The sequence below is a fragment of the Vipera ursinii genome (assembly GCF_947247035.1).
Source record: "Vipera ursinii genome assembly, chromosome: 8".
Classification (NCBI taxonomy): domain Eukaryota; kingdom Metazoa; phylum Chordata; class Lepidosauria; order Squamata; family Viperidae; genus Vipera; species Vipera ursinii.
Genome location: NC_139519.1, coordinates 22,201,559 through 22,224,827, shown reverse-complemented (window position 1 = coordinate 22,224,827; position 23,269 = coordinate 22,201,559). Strand labels below are relative to the sequence as shown.

Sequence of the window (23,269 nt, the reverse complement as noted above, 5' to 3'; positions counted from 1 at the left end):
TGTGATATGTATTTGAAACCAAGGTAATCATTCATGACGTCAAATTTTGCCAATCAATAATACTGTATGCATTTCTTGAACAAAGCATGAACTGTAAATATTTGACATAACAACTGAGATATATTGGTTTACAACTAACCAAGCCATTAATCATACACCTCATTGGACCTGCAGAAAACTTTATAGACAACAATAAAAAGATGCCTGTCTGACCAATTCTGCACAGAATCAAAGCTGTGAGTTGCTGGGAAAGAGATTTGCTGGTATTTACTTAAGAATAAATAAGAAAAAAAATACAGGTTGTATTTGGTCACTTAGTGACTATTAAAAGTTTCAACATCACCCAAAAGTTGGCCTATGACTGATTTTTCACACTTAATGATCATTGCGGCATCCCCATGATCATGTGATCAACATTGGGATGCTGGGCAACTGCTTCATATTTGTGACTGTTGCAGTGTCCCGGGGTTATGGGATGAACTTTTGTGGGGGGTTTTGACAAGCAAAGTCAAAGAAGGTTGGACTAGCAGGGGATTGGACTAGAAGACCTCCAAGGTCCCTTCCAACTCTATTATTCTATTCTAAAGTCAATGGGGAAACCAGATTCACTTAACAACCCTGTTACTAATTTAACAAATTCAGTGATCTACTTCACAACTGTGGCAAGAAAGGTTGCAAAATGGGGTAAAATTCACTTAACAACCTGTCTCACTTAGCAAAAGAAATTTTGGGTTCAGTTGTGGCCATAAGCTGAGCAAATCTTCAGTGAAAGAGAGAGCTGTGATAAGAGGCACAGAATAACATCCCAAAAAATTCCTTGAGATCCAGAGATTTAATCACTCAGAAGCTGACCAACAAAGAGAAAACCTGGTGATGATAGATTAAGCCTGACTCTACTTGTATTATTGTCTGATTCTTATGGCTCTGCCACAACGATCCTTCAAACAATGTTCTCATCAAATGCACAAGATCCAACCTGGAAACATGACCATAATTGGCTACGTAGGAAAGGATTACGAAGCCTATTTCCAAAAGAGAATAATGAGAAGAGGAGGAGAATACAAGGAGAAAAGCCTATTCCATTTTTGATCTTTTCATAAGGTCAAGGGACAGGAATCATCTCCAGAAGATTGAGGATGAGGCTTCAACCTCAAAGGAATGATCAAGCAATGCCTTCTAAGCATTTCCTTTCTGATTTGGGATGGGGGACAATTGGAACAATTGCTCGTGCAATTTTCAAGATACTCTTCTTGTAAGCTGCATTGCAGCAGTCAGAAAGGGAGACGAGCAGGTGTATGGGTAATGAAAGAAGGACCTCTCTTTGCTACAGCCCTCTGGATGTTGTGGTTAAACTACAACCCCCAGAATCCATGACTGTTAGGAACTAGGGGCAATATAGCCTGCACTTGTAATGGATTTGTGTTAAGGAGCATCTAAAGAGAGAGATTTAGCTGTGTTCCGCTAAAGAAATAATAAGGTAAAGGTAAAGGTTCCCCCGCACATGCGTGCTAGTCATTTCCGACTTTAGGGGCCGGTGCTCATCTCCGTTTCAAAGCCGAAGAGCCAGCGCTTGTCCGAGGACGTCTCCGTGGTCATGTGGCCGGCATGACTAGACGCCAAAGGCGCACGGAACGCTGTTACCTTCCCACCGTAGTGGTCCCTATTTTTCTACTTGCATTTTTACGTGCTTTCAAACTGCTAGGTTGGCAGAAGCTGGGACAAGTAACAGGCGCTCACTCTGCTACGCGGCACTCGGGATTCGACCTGCCAAACTGCCGACCTTCTGATCGACAAGTTCAGCGTCCTAACCCACTGAGCCACCGCGTCCCTTAAAGAAATAATAGCTGCCCCCAAATTTCTTTCTTTCTTTTTTTATGGAGTTTTTTCAAAGGAACTATGTCTCGTTATCTTTAGGCCATCCTCCAATGGCCTGGCTTTGACTCATTTAATTATGCAAGAAACCACTTGAAGAGTGATAACTTAGAGTTCCACTGCGTATTGCCAAAGGACCATCGAAGCCAATGGAATACCATCCTCATTCCTGGCCAAGGAGCTCCATGAAAAAACAAGTAAGGTTGGCAGAAGCGGTTTGAACTTCCTCCCCTTTCCAAAAATGCTTTGGCAAAAATTAGTTTTCTGCGTTTGGGAGGGTCAGTCTAATCCAGGCCATTCACTTCTAAACTATCCTATGGATGAAACTCTGCCAACCCGCTGCTAACATCGGATGTTTTTTGCTTTGACACCTATACTCTTTCTTTTTAACAAGAGAATGAGGTGTACGTCCACAAGAATAAAGAACATTCAGGAAGGAAAGAAATGAGAGTATTTGCTTACTGGAAGGTTTTGCATAGACAATGATGGGAAAAGGAAGGCTCATTGTTACATTCCAAGAATAAGATAATAAATTTTAAAAAAAATCAACAAATCTAGCTCTGCACCTTTTGTCAATGTTTAACTTTGCTTTTAAAAGTTGTTTGCAGAATGCTACAAGTTCATAATGCTTCATAACAGCTCAAATTTGAAAGTGAATCAATCAGAATAAACATTATTCTTCAAAGCAGAAGTAAAGGGTGTTGGGACCCAATGCCTTAGATCTTCTCTAAATCAAAGTGTGGGTTTGATTGATTTGGGCTCAGCGAAATGGTTGAGTGACAACCATCACAGTCTGCAAAGGCAGCTTATGGCTTAGCACGGTGCTCTCCAGACTTTAAACCTTCAACTCCTAGAATTCATCAGGCAGCCATGCCGAGGATTTGAAGTCCACAAGTCTTCAGGTTGTCACATTTGGAGACCCCTGACTTTGCCTTAGCATATTGTGTGAATCCAACTAACAATGGTGCATTAAGCAAGCTGCGGCTTCATACCAATGGCAGACTCTGTCTTTTGTTTTGTCTGCTGCACCTGCCCAAGGCTATAGCAATCAAACTCTTGATCTTCAGCTCTTCTCCTTCTGACCTACAGTTAGGAAGACCTGGTTGGGCAGTTCCAGCATGAAGTAACCAGCCTGGACTTTTCCAATCATCTACTCACCAACCTCTGCAAATAGGCAGTGGAGAGAGTTATCATATTTATCTGTGCCACATTTCTTGACAAGGACCGTATTTACTCGCCACACAAAACCACACATTAGCAAATCCCATTTTTTTAAAAGCTCAGCATAGTCCTTGACATAAGACTACAATTGCAAACGGAATATCCATTGCTAAGCAAAAAGGTTGCTAAATGAGTTGAACTCAAATTTATTCCCTTTATTCTGCTATGGCTAAGCAAATTGCAGCAGTTGTTAAGTGATTTTGGCTGCATTAACAGTGAGTGAGTGTGCTGGGTGAAGCAACTTTTGCTCAAAAAATGCAGCCAAACATGCAGTTTTAATTCAGCAAGAAGAAGCATGCAATTCTCAGATAACTGAGGAACTTTTCTCACTTCTCCATTTATAGCGGGTTTTTTTCCCTTCTCGGTTTGCTTCTCATAAGTACCCAGACTGGTTTTGAGCAGCGATAGAGTATAATTAAAATAAATCACATTAGTATTGCCATCCTGAAGAAAGGAGGCAAAAGGTTGTGAGTAACTTGATTAGTCATTGCGTGGCTAAATGAAGTTGCAAAGGTAAACAGAAACCAAGAAATGCAGAATTCAGGGGAAAGAAAATAAAGAGGATTTTTTTTCTTTTAAAGTATCTCATTTTTATGAAAGCTTTTAAACCAAAAGAGAAATGTTAAGATGAACTAAGAGAAAAGAAGGAAGAAAAAAGAAGGAAGAAATAATAAAAAAAGAGCAAAAGTTGCCACAAAAGAAAAAAAAGTTAAAAGAAATTTAGGAGAGAAAAAAGTTTTAAAAAGTTGCTTATGACAGTCTTCACAGCAGTTATAAACGCAAATATATTTCAACCTTTCTCTAAAGTTACATCGCATTACTTTTCTTTCTATAATCTAGCCTGTCTAATAAAAACCATAAATCTCTTTTTTTTCATTTTCATGCAAAAAGGTTCCACTCAGCAGTCAATGAAGACAATGTCTTTTCTCTAATCAGAGAAGTTAATTTATTCATTTCAACCAAATCTCCCCACTTCTTTCGTGGGTAGCGTTAAATCTTTCCCTATAGCAATCTCACAGCTGTGATTGTATATTAAAATAATCTTCCATGGGTTCTTTTTTCCTAAATCTTTATCCCTTAATCCTAAAAGGAACAGCTCTGTCTTCAACTGAATATTCATCTTTACGTTCCCCTCTATTAAAGTATTTGGATTCAATTTTTTAAAACCTTTTAAAACTTTTTAAAATTGTCAGAGGCCTTCTCTGCACCTAAGAATATCGATGCAGCTTCTTCTTCATTATATTGCTCCAAGTATTGCAGAATATTCAAAACATTTCTAATATTATCTCCCAGTTGTCTCTTAGGGAGAAAACTCAACACTGATTTTTGTGAATAAAATCCTGTAAATTGTTTTCAGCTAAAATTGTAGTAGACAACTGATAGACATCGTTCAGTAAAGATTCTGATTTGTAGTTTCTTGTTAAAGTCAAATCTTGTCTCTCTTTAAATGGATGCAACAGTGAGGAAGATTTCTACATTGTATTATACAATCAAGGGTGGTGGTGGAAGGGATCTTGGAGGTCTTTTAGTCCAACCCCCCACCCAAGGTGGGAATTCTTATACCATCCTGGTCAAAAGGTTGTCCAATCTTTTCTTGTAAACCTGCAGTGATGGAGCATCCAGAACTCTGGAAGTCAAACTGCTCCATTGACTGATTCTTCTCGTTGTGGGAAGTTTCTCCTTAGTTCCAGACTGGATCTCCTTCTGATGAACTTCCACCTCTTACATCTTGTTCTACACCCAGGTGCAATGGAGGATAAGTCGACCCCTTCTTCCTTGTGACAGCCTCTCAAGTATTAGAAGATGCTATCACGGCTTTCCTAAGCCGCCTCTAGGTTAGAGTCAGACCTTTTTACTTTCCTTAGATGCTCATCGTACGGTTTAACCCCCAGACCCCTGATTATCTTCGTGGCTCTTCTCTGCACCAAATCCTACTATGCCCCCATTACTAATCAGAGAAATGCTTGAGCTTTGCAACCATTCAGTATCAGCTGCCACAAACTCTGGGTGAGAGGGGAGATGCTTGGAGGGAAACAAAACTTCACTGTATCTCTCCAGGATGAGCTTCAACGTCAACCAGCTGGGAACGGAAAGCAGCTGCCTATCAAATCTACACCTGACACGACCATTCTAAAAAAAAAAAAAAAAGTCTTGTTTGAATTTGATTGAACATGGTTGGCCCAGTGATGGGAAACAAAGGGAAGGAAAAGTTAGACTTGGGGATTTGGGCGTGCGATTTTCAGTGCATTACCGTAATTGACTTGACTTCTAGTAAACGATACTTTTATCGAAAAATTGCAGTTAAGGATCGTTCTTACTTAGAGGTTCAAGCTGAGACAGGTCTGATAATTCCTACACCCATGTTGTGCTAGCTAGCCGGTCCTGACAGATGGCTAATTTCCAAAATAGTCCAGCAAAAGCCGTTCTCTGCTCTTTCTTTTGAAGAGTGAGGAACACACTGGGGCTTGGACACTGTGATTGACAGCTGTTGCACAACTATGAAGCAGCATTCTGGATCTCCCAGCTTCTGTGCGGTGAGCTGGTGTTCTGAATTCATGGAATCCACCAAGGTCAGGTTACAACAGCTGCCTGTGATGGAAAAATAAATTGCCTCCGTCAAGTACCTTGATATGTCAATTGAATTCCTCCTTTGCCACCCTCTATAGTGTTAGTCATCCACTGCCTAATTCATTCATTAATATATAGGCCCAGGATTGGTAGAGGACAGGAAGGCCTGGAGGAACGTTGTCCATAGGGTCGCGATGGGTCGGACATGACTTCGCAACTAACAACAACAACAAGGATTCTATGTTTTATACATCAATACCGAAGTCAGCATGTGGCTCCCTTTTAAAAGGACCCTCCCTTTGATCAGTCTTGGCTTCAGATGGCCTAGTCATTATTTATTTCTGGAATTTCCTTTCAGGTCCCCTTGGTTCTCCAAGAGCAAAGGATGGACGGTCGGGTTTGACTCCCTCCAGCCAGACTTGGTTCTGCAGAGGAGGAAAATATGCATTTGTAACTTTTCTCCCCTCCAGGGCCGATCTATTTTCTCTCATTTGAGCACTAAAAGTCATCTGCCAGGCAGCAACAAGGGCCCTCATCTGCCCTGACGTAGTCGGAGATCAGGGTAGCAATGACAGCCAACCAAATTCCAGGAAGAAGGGAGAAGAAGAAGGATTCGCTCCAGCGTTTTTATGGCTGCCCTTATTTTTTGCACAAGGGAGACTTTCGCGGCTTTGTAAAGTGCAACCAGTCAGGCAGGTCAGCTCTGATGAAAGAGGATCCTCCTTGTATCTCTGTGGAAGGCCTGGCCTGAGATATTCCTCTTCATAGAAGATGCGTCATCTATTTATCCAGGATGTTGACCCCCCCCAAAAAAAGGGGGGGAGAGAAATAGGCCTGGGGGCAGAAGGTGGGGAGCAAAGACTGTCTTGTGCATCATGACATCACAGCACAAATGATGTAACTTGGATACTTCGGTCAGACCTGATGATGCAGAGCACAGAGGCATCATTTGGCTGGTGGGTTTGCGATGCAGAATTTCTGTTGCTAAGCAAGAGGGATGTTAAGAGGCTTGCGCCTGATTTGATAACCTTTTTGCCATGGTTGTTGAGACAATCACTGCCGTTGTTACGTGAGTCACACTATTGTTAAGCGAATCCGGGTCCCCCCTCTCCCCATCAAGTTGGCTTGTTGTAAAGCAGAAGACCAGGCAGAAAATGGTGATCCTGTGATGCTGCCGTAAATAAAGGGTGGTTGATAAGCACCTGAATTTTGATCATGTGACCGTGGGATGCTGCAATGGTTCTGAGCGTGAGGACCACTCACAAGTCAATGTTTTATTTTCCAGCTCTGTGGTAACTTTGAATGGTCACTAAAGGAATGATTGTAAATTGAGGACTGTATTTCCCATTGGGACTGAATTCTTGAAGGCAGGGGAAAGAGTCTGGTTTGTCAAAGAAATGGAACCATGTGGCAATTTTCTATAGCATCTAAGCCATGGTTTATTTAAGTAGGGTTGATTAATAATAGGTTAATTTCCACAGATATATATGTATACATATCTAAACACACACACACACACACACACACACACACACACACACCTCACAAATATATGATGTAACCAGAAACAATAATGACCAGCACAAGGTGTGACCTTGGACATAAGAGAAAGACGATAATGTGCAAACTCAAGTGAGACAATGTCCTTCAGGTTTGTGAAGGAAATCAGTGTGAGGTGATTTCCTAAGAAAGTGTGGTGAGGTGTGGCCAAGAAGAATTCTCCTGATACGTCAGCAATTATTCGTATGGCAAGAGAGTCATGGAGTGGGAATCCTTGGTCTTGACCAGCGTTTTCTTAGAGTTCGTCACAGGTCAGAATTTGAGGTCATCTCTCAGTGAGAAAATAAAAGCAGAGAAGAATGTTCTGTGAGGTTCAAAGAAGCCTGGTGAGCTTGGGATCTCTCTTCTTCAAGACAGGGCCTCAATGGAAGGAGCCCAAAGAAACGGGTCGCTTTTGTTGCGTTTCTATGCACCAGACGCCCAGTTCTGTTTTACCCCTGAGTGCATTAAGCCCTCTAGTTTCCCCAGAATACCTTTGGATTATTAGGATTTATTTACTTTTATTTTATGAAGAAAATTTATATGGCCACCCAACTCACTCATTCGTGCTGACTCATTCTGGGTGGCTTACAAAACCCCATGACAAAACCCAATAAATTCCCATCCCCAGTGACAACAGTGAGATCAGACTCCATAGCATCCTGGATCCCCAGACCTATTGGTTGAACCATGTCTTGAGGGCCTTGCGGAAGAGTGTCAAGGAGAGGATCAATCTTATCTCTGTAGGAATGATGTTCCATAGGAAGGAAACCACCACAAAAAGGGCTCTTCTTCTTGGTCCCACCTGAGTGGACCTCCTTCAGAGAAAGTAACATTCCATGCTTCCCCCGCTCTGGTGGATTGGGTAGATATGACTGAGGAAAGATGGTCCTTCAAAAAAATCTGGTCTCGGGCCATGTAAGGCTTTAAAGGTGACAACTAGTGCCTTGAATTGGACCTGGAAACAAATCAGCAGCCCATCAGCTCCAGTAAGACACATGTACAAATCTAAAAGGTAAAGGTAAAGGTTCCCTCACACATGCGTGCTAGTCGTTTCCAACTCTAGGGGCTGGTGCTCATCTCTGTTTCAAAGCCAAAGAGCCAGCGCTTGTCTGAGGACGTCTCCGTGGTCATGCGGCCGGCATGACTAGACGCCAAAGGCGCACGGAACGCTGTTACCTTCCCACTGTAGTGGTCCCTATTTTTCTACTTGCATTTTTACGTGCTTTCCAACTGTTAGGTTGGCAGAAGCTGGGACGAGTAACAGGCGCTCACTCTGTTACACAGCACTCGGGATTCGACCCGCCAAACTGCCGACCTTCTGATTGACAAGCTCAGTGTCCTAACCCACTGAGCCACCGCGTCCCTTTGTACAAATCTAGACTTGCACAAAACCATGCAGGCTGCATTTTGTAACAATTGAAGCTTCCAGATACTATTCAAGGGCAGCCTCATGTAGAGGACATTGCAATAGTCAAGGCCAATCGATCTCATAAGGTTCTACATGCAGTATAATTAGGAATCATCATCATCATCATCATCTCCCAGTGAGGTACCAACCTGATGTGGTAGTGGGGCTTGCATGCTCCAAGGATCTGAGAAAGAGTTATGACAGAGGTTCAAGATCCTGGACAGGTCTCAGCAGTAGAGGCAGACAAAGAGTGTCTTTCGCATAAGCAATATGGTGAGACATAATTTACCAGATTGGTTATCAACAAGGACTATGCTACGTATTGGAGTTTCTCCTGCTATGCTATGGACTGAGGCCTTCAGAAAATAGTCTGGGAGTAGCAATTATGACAGGAAGAAACTGGAGGTGTAGTAGGTCCCCCACCCTTGACATTTTTCTGCCCGCAGCAAAGAATAAGCTGGCTTCCCTCCCTCCTTGCAAAAAAGCCAACTAAATCAGATGCTAAATCTTTCTTTGACACTGGCAGTGGGATGGCATTGTTCTTTGAAGGCAGCAGGAGTGGCACACTTCTTATGCAAACTAGATCTCCCTTTCAGCATGTTTCCATGCATTACTCACTCAATCTGTGTCAGGTGCAAGCACCCAGATCCGCACGTGGAGGGCTCAAGCTTGACTACTTTACTGTATTCTGCCTATAATGCAAGAATTTCCCCAAACGGTTTGCCTTCTCTTGGGAACAGCCAGATAAAGGCCCATGGAACGTAGGGGAGGTGGGTCAGCTTTGGTCTCTTGTGACTGCACAAGGACTGAAGGTTAATTCCCTGCTTAATCTTTCCTCCTTGCCTGGCTGGCAATTTCCCAACCATTTGCCATTCCAGGTGATCACCTTTGGTCCAGTTGGTTCTACAAGATCTACTGATATTTTGCTTGGCCAATGAAATGAGATATTTCCATACGTTGATATACCTGGTCTATACACTCTGGGGCTTGAATGAATTAATAATCCCATGCTCAGAACTGACAGAGTAGAACATAGCATTAGATGGGATGGGAGAATGGGAATCCAGCAATAGATTTCCGAATTTCCCAGAATGTGGGATTAGATGAAACGTTCTGGGAAGCCACAAGATGTTGACCTAGATATCTTTTCTTTCTCAATTTAAGCAAATAATCTGCTTACCTCCAGATATAAGGCTTTGCAAATGCCCTGATTGAAATTTTGTAGCAGAGTTGTCTTGTCTTGTAGAACATCTGGCAGGGAATTGGCTATTCAAAAGAGGATGCCTCCAAAATGCTCTCACAGAAGAAATGAAGCTCACCTTCACCCATCTACCTACTGGTGCACCAGAATCACACCTGGTGAAATTGTAAGTGTGAGTCAAGCCCTAGGAAGCAAGAAAGCTACATTATTACCCCTTCAGCAGCATTCACATTTCATCCGGTTTGAACTAATTGAATCTGCTTTTATCCTATTCATACCAATTAAGACTTCCATAGGAGAATGGAGCTTAAGGAGTGTTGTTTCTCTCATGATGTTGTTTTAGACAGTACATTTGGGATAAACCTATGCATGTTGGTAATGCTCTGTGCACAAGTAATAAACAAGTTTTGGGACGGAGACACTTAAATGTGTGAATAGCTTAAAGGGTTTCCTTCGGTCTCTTGAAGTCTAGATTCAGGGTTTCAAAACTGTCCTGTTGGCATCATATGCACACCTACAGACTTATGCTCCTAAAAGTTTTCCCATTGGATAGCATTACCGTATTTTCTGGCATATAAGACGACTTTTTAACCCATGAAAATCTTCTCAAAAGTTGGGGGCCGTCTTATACGCCCAGTTGTCTTCTACGCCGGAAAATACAGTACATTGATGGGGATGTTCGTTTGGTTATACAAGCGCTTTCAACATTTCGTAACCTAAAGGACCTCATTTCGTCAGGATCCTTTGTCTGTAACTACGTCTTTGAGTTCATCATTTCCCATCATATCTTCTGTCTGCGTCTTTTTTTATTGTCTTGAATTTTTTCTCCCCAGAGTTTTCCTCAGCGACTTTAATCTTCATGTGACAGATTTAAAATGGTTAAGCTTTAGCCTCCTTATTCGTTCTCGCAATTTAATGAATAAGTGTGGTGAATAGTTCGATTTTATTTCATCTAGGGCTGAGTTACTTCATCTTTATTCCAAATTTGAATTGGCAAGTCCTTGGGCTGATTGTTGTTAAATTGGCATGTTTCTAACATTAGTGATCTTTCCTTAATGTTTTTTTTAAAAAAATACATTTTTCCCTCTTTCTTTTCTTAGGTAGCGTCATCCTTTATTGTTTTGTAATAGTATGAAAATTAAGGACAAAAAAGAGCCAGTTTGATGTGCTGCAATGGTCAAGATATTAGGTATTGGGAGACAATGAGTTGTAGTCCTGTCTTAGGCACAAAACTAGCTGGGTGACCTTGGGCCAGCCCCTTTCTCTTAGCCCTAAGAAGGAGGCAATGGAAAAAATCTAAAAAATCTTGCCAAGAAAACTGCAGGGGCTAGCATAGGCAGTCTTTAGGAGAAGGAAGGAAGGAAGGAAGGAAGGAAGGAAGGAAGGAAGGAAGGAAGGAAGGAAGGAAGGAAGGAAGGAGCAAAAATATAAGAGTTAAAAAAAAGACAATGCGAAAACTATTTTCAAAAATAATATGGCAAAAATAGCCATGGAAAATTTAAAGAACGGTCAAAGGATAGCAACTTTTAAAATGAACATTTCCTCTTGAGACAATGCCTTCTTATAGAAATCTTTGGCTTTCTTCTAATCCAAATTCTGTTCCAGGAAGTGTGGCTGTATGTAGATATAATCAGATGTTTTACACAACAATGCAAAAGAGCAAAACTACTAATTAAACAAATTCAAGAGCCAAATGATTCTTGAAATAATCCTCTGTGCTAGAGGGAAAAAGAAGAGATTCTGAATCCTGTTTCCCCATGCCATCACCTATTCCAATATCAAACATTTACACTGGTTTTTTAAAGTTGCATTTGCTTTTGTTAACAGAGTATAAATCGGGAAAAATAATATTTATAACTATATCTATCTATCTATCTATCTATCTATCTATCTATCTATCTATCTATCTATCTATCTATCTATCTATATCTATATATCTATATCTATATATCTATATATCTATATATCTATATCTATATATCTATATATCTATATATCTATATATCTATATCTATCTATCTATCTATCTATCTATCTATCTATCTATCTATCTATCTATCTATCTATCTATCTATCTATATGAAACAAATGAAAAAGAATGCAAACTAAGACCAGAAACACACACACACAAACACACACACACACACACACACACACAAAAAAACTTGCAAGGTACATGATTGCAGATACAGAGATACAATCTACATGAGCTTTTCAAGAACCATTTCACATATTTTACTACAAGAAAACATAAAGGGAAAAAAACATTTTTTTGTTGCGCTGTTATGCAATAAGAACAGTTTCAGAAGCCCCGTGGAAAAAACCTCGATTCTTCTCCCAAACTGATTGCTTTAATCCAAACAAGACATTTATGACAATTTAGCTAATTTTTCTTTCTTTCGCTTAAGCAGCTGGACCTGTTCAGAGTTTTTAAACAAATATCTTTCTGGATATCCTCATAGGAACCTCCAGAATGTTTTTAAACAAGTATCTTTCTGGATAATCCTGATAGGAACTTCCAGAATTTGCCCGGAAAGTATTCTGGGCAAATTCTGGAGGTTCCTATCAGGATATCCAGAAAGATACTTGTTTAAAAACCCTTTCCGAATTGGCGCTGGTTTATAGGGTTAATTTTTTCCCCCTCTTCCTTGTCATGTTCTTCTTCCTGATCAGAAAAGGAATCTCGGCTATAAAAAACGGATCTGTTTCCCTTTTCATTTCCTTTCATAAAAGAGAGTCAAGAAGAAATGAGGAAGGAGATGGATGGCTTAATGCTTTTATGGACCCCGGAGAAGGGAACAAAGTTTGCAAAGTATAATTAGAAACTTTTGACCTGGGACTTATCTGCCTATTATTGTGGTATGCTTCCACCTACTGTTGGGTGAAGCTCAGCCTGGAATGACTTGGAGATGACAAGGGGGCGTGGCTTAGCTGCCTTCATAAAAAGGCCAACAGGCAACAGGTGCTTTCCACAGGGAGGTGAACCTGTCCCATCCAAAGGATGCCTCAATGTGAAGAGGGCTCCAGCTCACCTTGCATCACCTGCTAGGAGCTTACAAAGCTTGGAAAACTCTTTCCTTCCATTGCTCTTCCGTCCCAACTTCTGGGGGGTCTAGCTGTTTGCCAACCTTCTCGGGTACTTTTGATCTAAGTCTTTGTGATCCACTGATTGCACTCATCGATCTGCCTTCCAGGAATCTGTTGCCCTCCGTTGTCTTCCGCCTTCCAAGGAAGAGGAACTCACAAAATGGGAAAGGTGAGTAAATTGGGAATTTGGGAACAAATAATCAAGCAGTTGGCTTCTCTTAGGGTTTGAAGACTTCTGAGCTCCTTTGGGGGAGGCAGTACAACAGGCAGCAACGTTTTACCAAGAGGGTTTTTGATGAAGGAGCTTGGCTTTCAGGCAACCTAAAGACATTTTGGGGAGAGAAAGAGGGAAGGAGGGAGGGAGGGAGGGAGGGAGAGAGAGAGAGATCCTGTATAAAATACTTTTCCTGATTTTTGTACTTAGGCAGAATTATAAACTTGATCATAGGTGGACAGAGAGATTCTCTCTCTCTCACACACACACATCTATCACTTAGGATTATCTAGAATAAATGACAATATTTCTCCAAGGCCTCGTGTAAACGATAACTGAACAGAAATGACAGAATGACAGAGTTGGAAGGGACCTTGGAGGTCATCTAGTCCAACCCCCTGCTCAAACAGGAGACCCTATAGCACCATTTCAGACAAATGACTCTCCAGTCTCTTCTTAAACGATCCTTCTCATTACCTGCAACTCAGCCCTTTTGCTGGAGAAATCAGATCGTGAAACTGAAGTTTCATTTCTGAACGATGGTCCTTTGAATTCACTCAATGGGGAAAAGCATCAGCTGGGGAAGGATTCTGATAAGTGTCTCATTTCAGAGGCAAGGCTTTTTAAAATTCCCTTGTCATCCTTAGCAAACTCAGGCACCCTGACAAGAATGACCTGAAGCTGAAAGAAGCGCCCTAATAATCTAAAAATGAAAGACTAGGTTGTCTTCACAGGTTCAGGTAGCTGAAAGCATTGACTTCCTAGGAATTCATAAGATGTTGGCTGCTGTTTTGTAATATGCCACACAGCTAATTATCTATTGCAGCAATATTTTTAGGCTTCCTGGTGGTGAGATCTGCATGCAAGTGGGGCAATCTTTTGGTGATGGTTGTGCATCTCTGGGAATTTTCAGGAGAGGTGGATTCAACTATAGGAGCAACCGGTTCTCTATGTGGATGCTACTTCTGGAAGTCCATTCTGGGCCTGGGCAACAAAAAATTAGCTACCGGTTCTGCCGAAATGGTGCGAACCAGCTGAATCCCACCACTGGAGAGGATGGATAATCACCTCTCATGATGGGTTAATTAATTGCAGAAGTTTGCACCAGAGATGATCACTGTGGTCCCTCCCAGCTCTATATTTCTAGGCTTCTATGACTGTAACTCTTAAGTGCTAGTAGGACAGCATAAGAAAAAGCTGGTCCTGTCCAAGACAAAAGACAAAGGACCTTGCAGGTCCAACCCCCTGCTCAGGCAGGAAACCCTATACCATTTCAGACAAATGGCTGTTCAGTCTCTTCTTAAAAACCTCCAGTGTCACAGCATTCACAACTTCTGGAAGCAAGTTGTTCCTCTGATTAATTGTTCTCCCTGTCAGAAAATTTCTCCTTAGTTTTGGGTTGTTTCTCTCCTTGATAAGTTTCCATCTGTTACTTCTTGTCTTGCCCTCATCTTGCTTTGGAGAATAGGACGACCCCCCCCCTCTTCTTTCTGGCAGCCCCTCAAATACTGGAAGGCTGCTATCATGTCACCTCTGGTCCTTCTCCATTAGACTAGAGTTAGGTCTCTTAATTGTTCACTGTACAGTTTATCCTCTAGACCCCACATCCCTTTGTTGTTCTTTTTTGCTGAGTATAGAGAAAAGGGTGCATATTATGGAATATTATGGAACAGTACTTTGGAAATCCCAAATAGGAGAAGATGGGATTTGAGACGATATGAAGGAAAAATAACTGCCCGCCATTGAAAATATTTTCCTTTTTGTAAAACCCTCAAACAGTAATTAAACTTATGAATAAAGGTAAAGGTCCCCCCGCACACACGTGCTAGTCGTTTCCAACTCTAGGGGCCGGTGCTCATCTCTGTTTCAAAGCCAAAGAGCCAGCGCTTGTCCGAGGACGTCTCCGTGGTCATGTGGCCGGCATGACTAGACGCCAAAGGCGCACGGAACGCTGTTACTATTTAAGCTAAACTATGGGACTCCTGCTAAGAACAATTAGAGGGGGGAAATGGAATACGAGGGTTACTAAAAAAAAACCAACCACAGGGAGAAAAATAATTAAAAGATCTATCAATGGTAGACCAAATAATAATGAATGCTCTGTATGATTGAAAAATGAAAACAAAAGGGCTTTTAAAAGGACTTTTAACTGCATTCCTCATTGCTATGGCAACCAAAAATGCAGTTGGTGATCTGATCTTCTACTATCGACTATGTCCATGCTTAGCAATGCAATAATAATAAGTCTCAAAGAATCTGGAAAAGGTGTCAGCCACTTGCAGGTTGTTTTTAAGCGGATTGCAAGTTTATAGATTTTATAGATCAATTACCATCTGGGAAGTTATGTATATAAAAATGGTGAACTCCATCCACACAGTCAACCCGTAAAACATTCGCAGGGTTTGTAGAGGACATGGTTTATTTCTACTATCCCCTTTGCTTCCCCCTCTGCGTTTTCAGTTGGTCTGATTCAGTGTGGAAAGAAATGTAAAATAACATCCCAGCAATCGGCTATTGTATTGCTTTTGGCTTGTTGTAGCCACACTGGTGTGATTGTTGTACCACAAGGGTCAAAGGAATGCACAGTCTTCCTTCTAATAATAGCCAGCTCACAGCACATTTCCAGATAAAGTTTTGCAAAATTGTTTTTCCCCCCCTCAAAAGGGTGCACCAGTTTTAGAATTTCACCCCGTTCTCCAAGTAGTTAGGAGAATTTGAGCTAGCAAAGGGTAGAATGGAAGTTCTGGAAGTTTTTTTTGCAAGTGGAGCCCTTTTAAAGGACCCCCTGAAAATAAATCGGCAACTTAACCAAAATAAGTCAACCTAACTTTCCTGCTGAATTACGTTTTAGAAAAATCCGGATATCTATTCGATAGAGATAAGTGGGACCAAGGATGTGGATGATGGATACAAGGAAGACGAAAAGGAAAAAGATTTGAAAGGCAACAAGAAGAAAGACAAGACGGAAGAGCTTAAGAAAGAGCTGGATTTGGTAAGTCACTCACAGAGACCAACATATATTCTTTTTTTTTAATTAAAGAGTTTTACAAAAACAAAATTTTACAATATATCTCCAAATCCCTCCCACCCCAAACCCACCCACTTCCCCCCCCCCCCACTTCCCAGAGCTAAATACAGGATTATAGTTACAATAATCATATTCTAAATAAAAATTATGCATAATATACAATTAACCAAATTCATAATGTGCTTTAACTCCCCTTTAACATAACTACAAACAACGTACAAATAACAATATCCCACTAAAATCTACTCATAAGCTAAATGGAACTTTTTAGTCCCATATTTGTTCTGAATATAATCTATCCATCTCCTCCAAACTGAAATATATCTTTCCTGTGAATGATCTTTCAAATAAGCAGAAATCTTAGACATTTCTGCAAGATTCGAAACTTTAAACACCCATTCTTCTATCGTGGGCAAACTATCCTTCTTCCAATATTGTCCCACCAGAACCAACATACATTCTTCTTAATTCCTGGTTGCACAGGGCTAAATAGGTGGATCAAATATAATATCGCTTGTTTTTCTGATTTTTTTTTTTTTAGGGAAGACGATTATTAATACAAAAATTTCAGTTGCGGAACAGGAAGCAGCTTGCTTCCCAAGTGACTCATCTCTATGACAACAAATAGTTTTGTGCCCTTACTGTCCAAATACAAATGGTGTGTTCCATATGCAAGATAATTGCATTTCAATTAAGTAGGCAAATACTATCATTACCCTAATTTTGTTAAGCTGATGCCTCTATCCACAAATCCTCAGACTTCAGTTCCAAAGCAGATCTTCTTAGGAAGCAGCCTCTGCCTTTGACAAATTGGCCCCAGTTCTATGAATGAAGGCAACAGGATCACACCAAGAGAAGAGCCGTAATCCACTTTTGGCCCCTTCAATTGAATTAGGAAAATCAATGTCTTCTCTAACCACAACATTTCCGCAGTGCGGCGAATCTTAACCGTCAATAGCCAGGAAGCACTTTTAGATGCCTCTGCACACAATTTACAATCCTTGTTACAAGGAAGATACCATCAGTGCAACCTTGAATTTTCTCCTACCTTCATGCCAAGTCTTGTTTTTCAAGCTCCACCTGAGATTTCATCAGGAAGATTAATATTCATTTGGATAGAAAGGGGGGGGAGAGGGGAAGGAGAGAGAGGGAGGGAAAGAGAGAGAGAGAGGAATGTGAAATCATCAACATACTACTACTTGGTAGTGCTCTGGCTTCTTGGCTGAGGTTTCCTGCTGTATGAGATTGCTTCAAATGTGTGTAATTGCACTGCATTAGCCAGGTTCAGCTTGAGCAAAGCAAACACTGCTGCAATAACATTATCACAAGCTTTGCAGCCATTCTAAATTAGATGCACATCTGTCCAGCTGTTGACAAGGTGTTGCTTTCAGCAGATTGCTCTTTTGGAGATGCTGTTGTGCATCTGGAGGTGGGTAGAAGCTATCCATATTCCCATGTGCATCTCACGCCACCCATAACCCATTAAATCACCCTCCTTCAATGAAAAGCTCTCCAGATATGTGTGTGTCTTATCCTAGAGGGGGGGTGTCTCCAAACCTGGCCATTTTAAGACTTGTGGACTTCAACTCCCAGAATTCCCCAGCCAGCCATTCTGGTAATTGAAGACCACAAGTCTTAAAGTGACCAGTTTTGGAGACCTCTCTTCTATTCCACACTCCTGAGATGATGGGATTGTCCGGGACAATGAGAACAAAAGGGCAATCTATCTTGAAGACGTCTAATTGGGAAATGTTTTAGATTTGGACTAAAAGAGAACTTGGGATTTCAAAGGGGTTGTGGGTAAGGAATTTGGGAATAAAAAGGTATGCTAAATGTTGCAGCATCTCCCAAGTCCCTTCCTCAACTCTACCTTCGTGAGTAAGCTTTCCCCAGTTCAAAGGATCATAAGTACTTCCATGTGGCAATGCTACTTTCTCTTTGTTCCTCTTTATTCTTTGAAAAATGCAAGCTTTTCCTCCAGGCTGGATGGTTCTGATCTCATAATCTATTTATTCCTAGTCCTTCTTTCATTGAAACAATCATTAAAGAGCAAGAATATATATATTTAAAAAGTGTTCTTTTAACTTAGCCAAGATTAATTTTGTTGCTAATTTGCAATTCCCATAAATGCATCAACCTCGGTGAAAATTGGCCCCCACCAGATGCAGCCTGCTCTCCTCCAAAAGAAAACAAACAATGCCGAGGGACATTTTTTTTCCAAGAAAGCCAGCTCGGTCTAGTGGTTGCATTGGGAGGGAGGAAACTGTGAGTTCTAGTCCTGCCTGCCTTAGGCACAAAGCCTGTTGGGACAGTCACTTTCTCTCAGACCAAGAAGAAGAAGGCAAGGACAAAACGCTTCTGAAAATGCTGCCAAGAACTGCATGGACGTGTCCCTCTAGTTGCCAAGATCAGGTCTGACTTAAAAGTACCCAAATCAACACTGACAGCAACGTTTTGATATATTTGGCTAGGTGGCAGCCCTTAGCTGAGCTGGTTAGCTGATGGAAAAAGGCTAAGTAGGATTGCACCTGGTTTAGCTCTTGGATGAAGGACAATTGGAAAAATCAGAGAAGTGGAGGATAAGTTGGAAGATGGGGGAAAATACCTTTTGGAAGAAGATAAGGACAAATTCCCTTTGATATTGTCAAGGAAACTGCAGGGATGTCTCCATGAAGCTTCCAGAAGCCAAACTTAACCAGAGAGTGAATGTATTTAGAAAGTGTATGGTCTCTAGTGGGCCTTAAGCTGAAGGTTTTTTTTTAGCATTGCTAGGTGAGATTTCTGATTTATATTTATTTCAGTACTGAGTCACAATTCATTCCCACTTAAAAGTCACCAATTAGATCAGGGGTGTCAAACTCAATTTCATTGAGGGCCACATCAGCATTGCGGTTGCCCTCAGGGGGCTGGGTGGGTGTGGCCAGGGTGGGCGTGGCCTACTGTGTGGGTGTGGCTAGAGTGCGTATGGCCTACTGGGTGGGCGTGGCCAGCTGTACATCGTTCGCATCAAGGGTGCCTATGGGGGCCTGGGAAGGAGTGGGACAGATCTGAGGGTCTCTGGCAGAAGGAGGGTCTCTGGGCCAGGGCCAAGGCAGTGGGGGCCGTTCCCTCACTGTTTCCAGGATGGCTTTGTGGGCCACATGAAACCACTTCGCGGGCCGGATCCGGCCCCCGGGCCTTGTGTTTGACATGTCTGAATTAGATAATCAAAAATGATCTCTTAATCTGGGGCGATGCAATGATGTGTAAAGCTAGTCAGAAGATTAACTTGGTTCTCTGCAGAAATTCGATTCTCACCAGATAATTTCCAAGATAGGTTTGTTACGAGCAACTTATTTGGGGTTCCTGAGTTATCATTTTAGCCTAGTCTTCAGAAGACCCACCAAGACTTACCGCGATAACTTAGATTGTTTGGTCCTTATATCTGCTTCTGCTTTCAGCTGCTGCTTTATATTTATCTTACAGTATCTCTCAATAAGAACAGGAGGAATTACAGTATATCTTCCATTTTAAGCAAGACATCATTGCAAAATTTTGCCAGGGCAGAATTTTAGACAAATGAGAGGTTAACATTTGTGAATAACCATAGAGGGATTTTTCAGTAAGGTAAAGAATTTTAATCAGATAGAGTACCTTAATACATTTTGGGAGAGCTGTAATTAACAAGGAACTAATCCGCTATTTTATGTATACATATTTTATATTTGTGGCAAGCCTTGAGTCAGTTGGAGAAGCACATGATCATAATAAAACCAACAAGTAAAAAAAAAACTTAATGTCTACCTTTTTCTTACTGTTTCAGGATGACCATAAACTCAGCATTCAAGAACTAGAAGAAAAATATGGCACCAGCATCATGAAAGTAAGTAAATATTGGCCAGAGAACATTCATAAATGTTAGGGCTGAGTAGTACAGTGCTATTAAAATCTATTTAGTTCAGTGTGTCACTAAAAATAGAATTTGTGCTCTTGTCCTTGAAGTAATGCTCTTTAAATATTTGTTGCAATTGTAATCCATAATTGCCTGTTCTTAGGTTTCAGGCCATCCATGTGCGTGCTGGGCATGCATATGTGTGTGTTTGTTTGTGTAAATGAATCTAATTTGTACAGATAAGCACAGAGAGATAGACCAACATTAGTTCAATGATAAATTACATTAAGATTCCACCCCCCCATTTTACTGTTTTGTCAATATCCCCGCTTCATCAATTTCATATTTGTTTTTGAAGCGGTAGGATTGCTGAGCTGTTAATTTTAATTCTCTCCCTTGTCTTCTGAAGGGCCTGACGAGTGCAAGAGCAGCAGAGATCCTGGCCCGCGACGGTCCCAATGCTCTTACGCCCCCCAAATCGACCCCAGAAATCATCAAGTTCCTCAAGCAAATGATAGGGGGGTTCTCCATCCTCTTGTGGGTTGGAGCTATCCTTTGCTGGATCGCTTTTGGGATTCAGTATTCTCAAAAAGTGGCTTCGTCGTTTGACAATGTAAGTTTTTATGGAGTTTTCTCTTTTCCCCACAAGTGTCCTCCCCAATAAAAATAGCAATAGCACTTAGACTTATATACCACTTCCCAGTGCTTTACAGCCCTCTCTAAGCAGTTTACAGAGTCGGCATAAATTGCCCCCAACAAATCTGGGTCCTCATTTTACCGACCTCGGAAGGATGGACGGTTGAGTCAACCTTGAGCCGGGCAGCATCGAACTGCTGACAGTGGGCAGAGTCAGCCTGCAATAATGCATTCTAACCACTGCGCCACTATGGGACGAAAGAAAGGAAGGATAGCAATAGTATTTAGACCTATATACCACTTCACGGTGCACTACAGCCCTCTCTAAGTGGTTTATAGCCTATTTTCCCCAACAATCTGGTCCTCATTTTACTGACCTTGGAAGGAGGGAAGGCTGAGTCAACCTTGAGCTCTGTCAGGATCGAACTCCTGGCTGTGGGCAGAGTTAGCCTGCAATACTCCATTCTAACCATTGCATGACCATGGCTGGACATCCATCCATCCATCCATTTCCCCCCCCTCACAATAGCACAAGCTTATATACTGCTTCATAGTCCTTTACAGCCCTTTCTAAGTGGTTTACAGAGTCAGCCTGTTGCCCCCAACAATCTGGGTCCTCATTTTACCAACCTCGGAAGGATGGAAGGCTGAGTCAACCCTGAGCCGGTCAGGATCAAACTGCCAAACTGCTCGCACCTGGCAGCCAGAAGAAATAGCATGCAGTACTGCATTTTAACCACTGTGCCACCACGGCTCTTACAATGATACAAGTGGTTCTTGATTTACAACCATTCGTTTAGTGATGTTCAAAGTCGCAATGACATTGAAAATAGTGACTTATGACTGGTCCCCACACTTACGACTGTCACATCATCCCAACGATCATGTGATCACAATTCAGGCATTTGGCAACTGGGATGTATTTACAAGCATTGCAGCATCCTGGGGTCACATGATCAATGTTTGCAACTTTCCCAGTCAACATCCGACTAGCAAAGTCAATGGGGGGGGGGGAAGCTGGATTCTCTCAACAACTGCAGCGATTCACTTAGCCATGCAAAAAAGGTCATAAAATCAGGTGTGACTCACTTTAGGACCAACTTGCTTGGCAATGGAAATTCTGGTCCCGTTCGTAGTCCTAAGTCGAGGACTATCTGTATAACATTTTTACCGTGGACTTTATGTTTCATGATTGTTGCACCCGAGGATAAAATGTTTCTTCCTGCACAGAGAAAGTTGGCACAATAAAGTGTAATCTTTATGGAATAAAGTACCAAAGATTGCTTCTAAGATAAAATAAGAACAAGTGAACTTGATGGTAAATGACCAATAGTGTAAGCTTTTATGGGAATTGTTACTGTTGTTCTTGCAATGTAAAGTGTAAGGCTGTCTTCAGTCTGGCTTGGTTCCAGTAATTTCATGGGCGCGTCCATGTACGATTATTATTATTTTTGGCAGCAGTAGGTGAGGTGTTTGTTATGGTTTTCCTCTGCAGTGTTTTATCACCTTCTCAGTCTAGCCTACCACTTGGTGTACTGCCCAAGTGTCAGCCAGTTTCAACCGGCTTAGCTTTTTCAAGATCAGGCAAGGTCTCCCTAAATGCGGCCACTTAACTGGGCCCTTGTTGGATATGAATCAGCTAAAGCAACGCAGAGATAAAATTAAGGAACAATGAGTTCATGGTAGAGAACTCTCCAGAAATCAGGGTAAAGGTGCATACATTTCAGAGGGAGGGGTGGGTTTCAGCAATGTTGGATTTTATGACCCCATTCACCCCTTAGCAAATCTGAATTCTCCTAATCTTTGGGTTCCTGGTTCAATTCCTTCTGGAGAATAGCCTGATGTAACTTCCAAGCTGATGGAAGTTGTACTACTTGGCTGAAGATCATCAGTAAAGTCACATTTTTCCATTACACTGCTTTGCAATTTCTTGCTTTATTTGAATGACCATGAGTCCTGATTCCCTTGTAGCTAAACAGCACATTCATAGAATCATAGGGCCGAAAGAGACCTTGAAGGTCTTCTAGTCCAGCCTCCTGCAGGAGACCTTATTCCATCCCAGAAAAATGGCAGTACAATCTTTTCTTGAAGACCTCCATCGATAGACATCCCCTCTGCATGCACAGATTAGAAGATGTAGCATCACAATTTCCTTGTGATTGATTTGTCCTCATGGCTTTGGAAGACTGCTGTGAAAGATTGCTTTTGTATCTGTCTAACCTGGACAATCTCCCTTTCCAGCTCTACCTGGGTGTCGTCCTTGCCCTGGTCGTCATTTTGACTGGGATGTTTGCTTATTATCAAGAAGCTAAGAGCACAAACATAATGGCGAGCTTCGGCAAAATGATCCCACAGGTAAGTTTCCAATAGTGTACTAATGCATTTAAGAAGAGGTACTTAGAGATTTTATTTTATTCTATTTCCGAGAAGATGAAATGAGATTGGTCCAGGAGTCAACACAATTCAAAGAGAAGTTAGCTCTCTGTTCCCATTATATATCGGGTTCAAAAATGGAGCTTATACATGACTTCAACATAGAGTATTATTCCGGTTAATCAACATAGAAATTGTAGACACCATTGTTCCCAATTACATAAAAATATGAGAATGGTGCTGCTGGA

The 23,269-nt window shown here is 41.5% G+C and overlaps 1 protein-coding gene across 1 annotated transcript in view; it reads left to right on the top strand.

The window, feature by feature from the left end:
- Positions 1 to 13,059: 13,059 nt before the first annotated feature.
- The window catches only part of ATP12A (ATPase H+/K+ transporting non-gastric alpha2 subunit), a gene marked incomplete at its 5' end in the record, with an annotated part of 29,429 nt that continues 19,219 nt past the window's right edge, over positions 13,060 to 23,269 (top strand). Inside the window, 5 exons of the mRNA XM_083368145.1 lie at positions 13,060 to 13,068; positions 15,965 to 16,105; positions 19,944 to 20,003; positions 20,422 to 20,625; positions 22,890 to 23,003. Of these exons, the coding sequence (XP_083224271.1) occupies positions 13,060 to 13,068; positions 15,965 to 16,105; positions 19,944 to 20,003; positions 20,422 to 20,625; positions 22,890 to 23,003 (528 nt within the window). The remainder of the gene's footprint in view (positions 13,069 to 15,964; positions 16,106 to 19,943; positions 20,004 to 20,421; positions 20,626 to 22,889; positions 23,004 to 23,269) is intronic.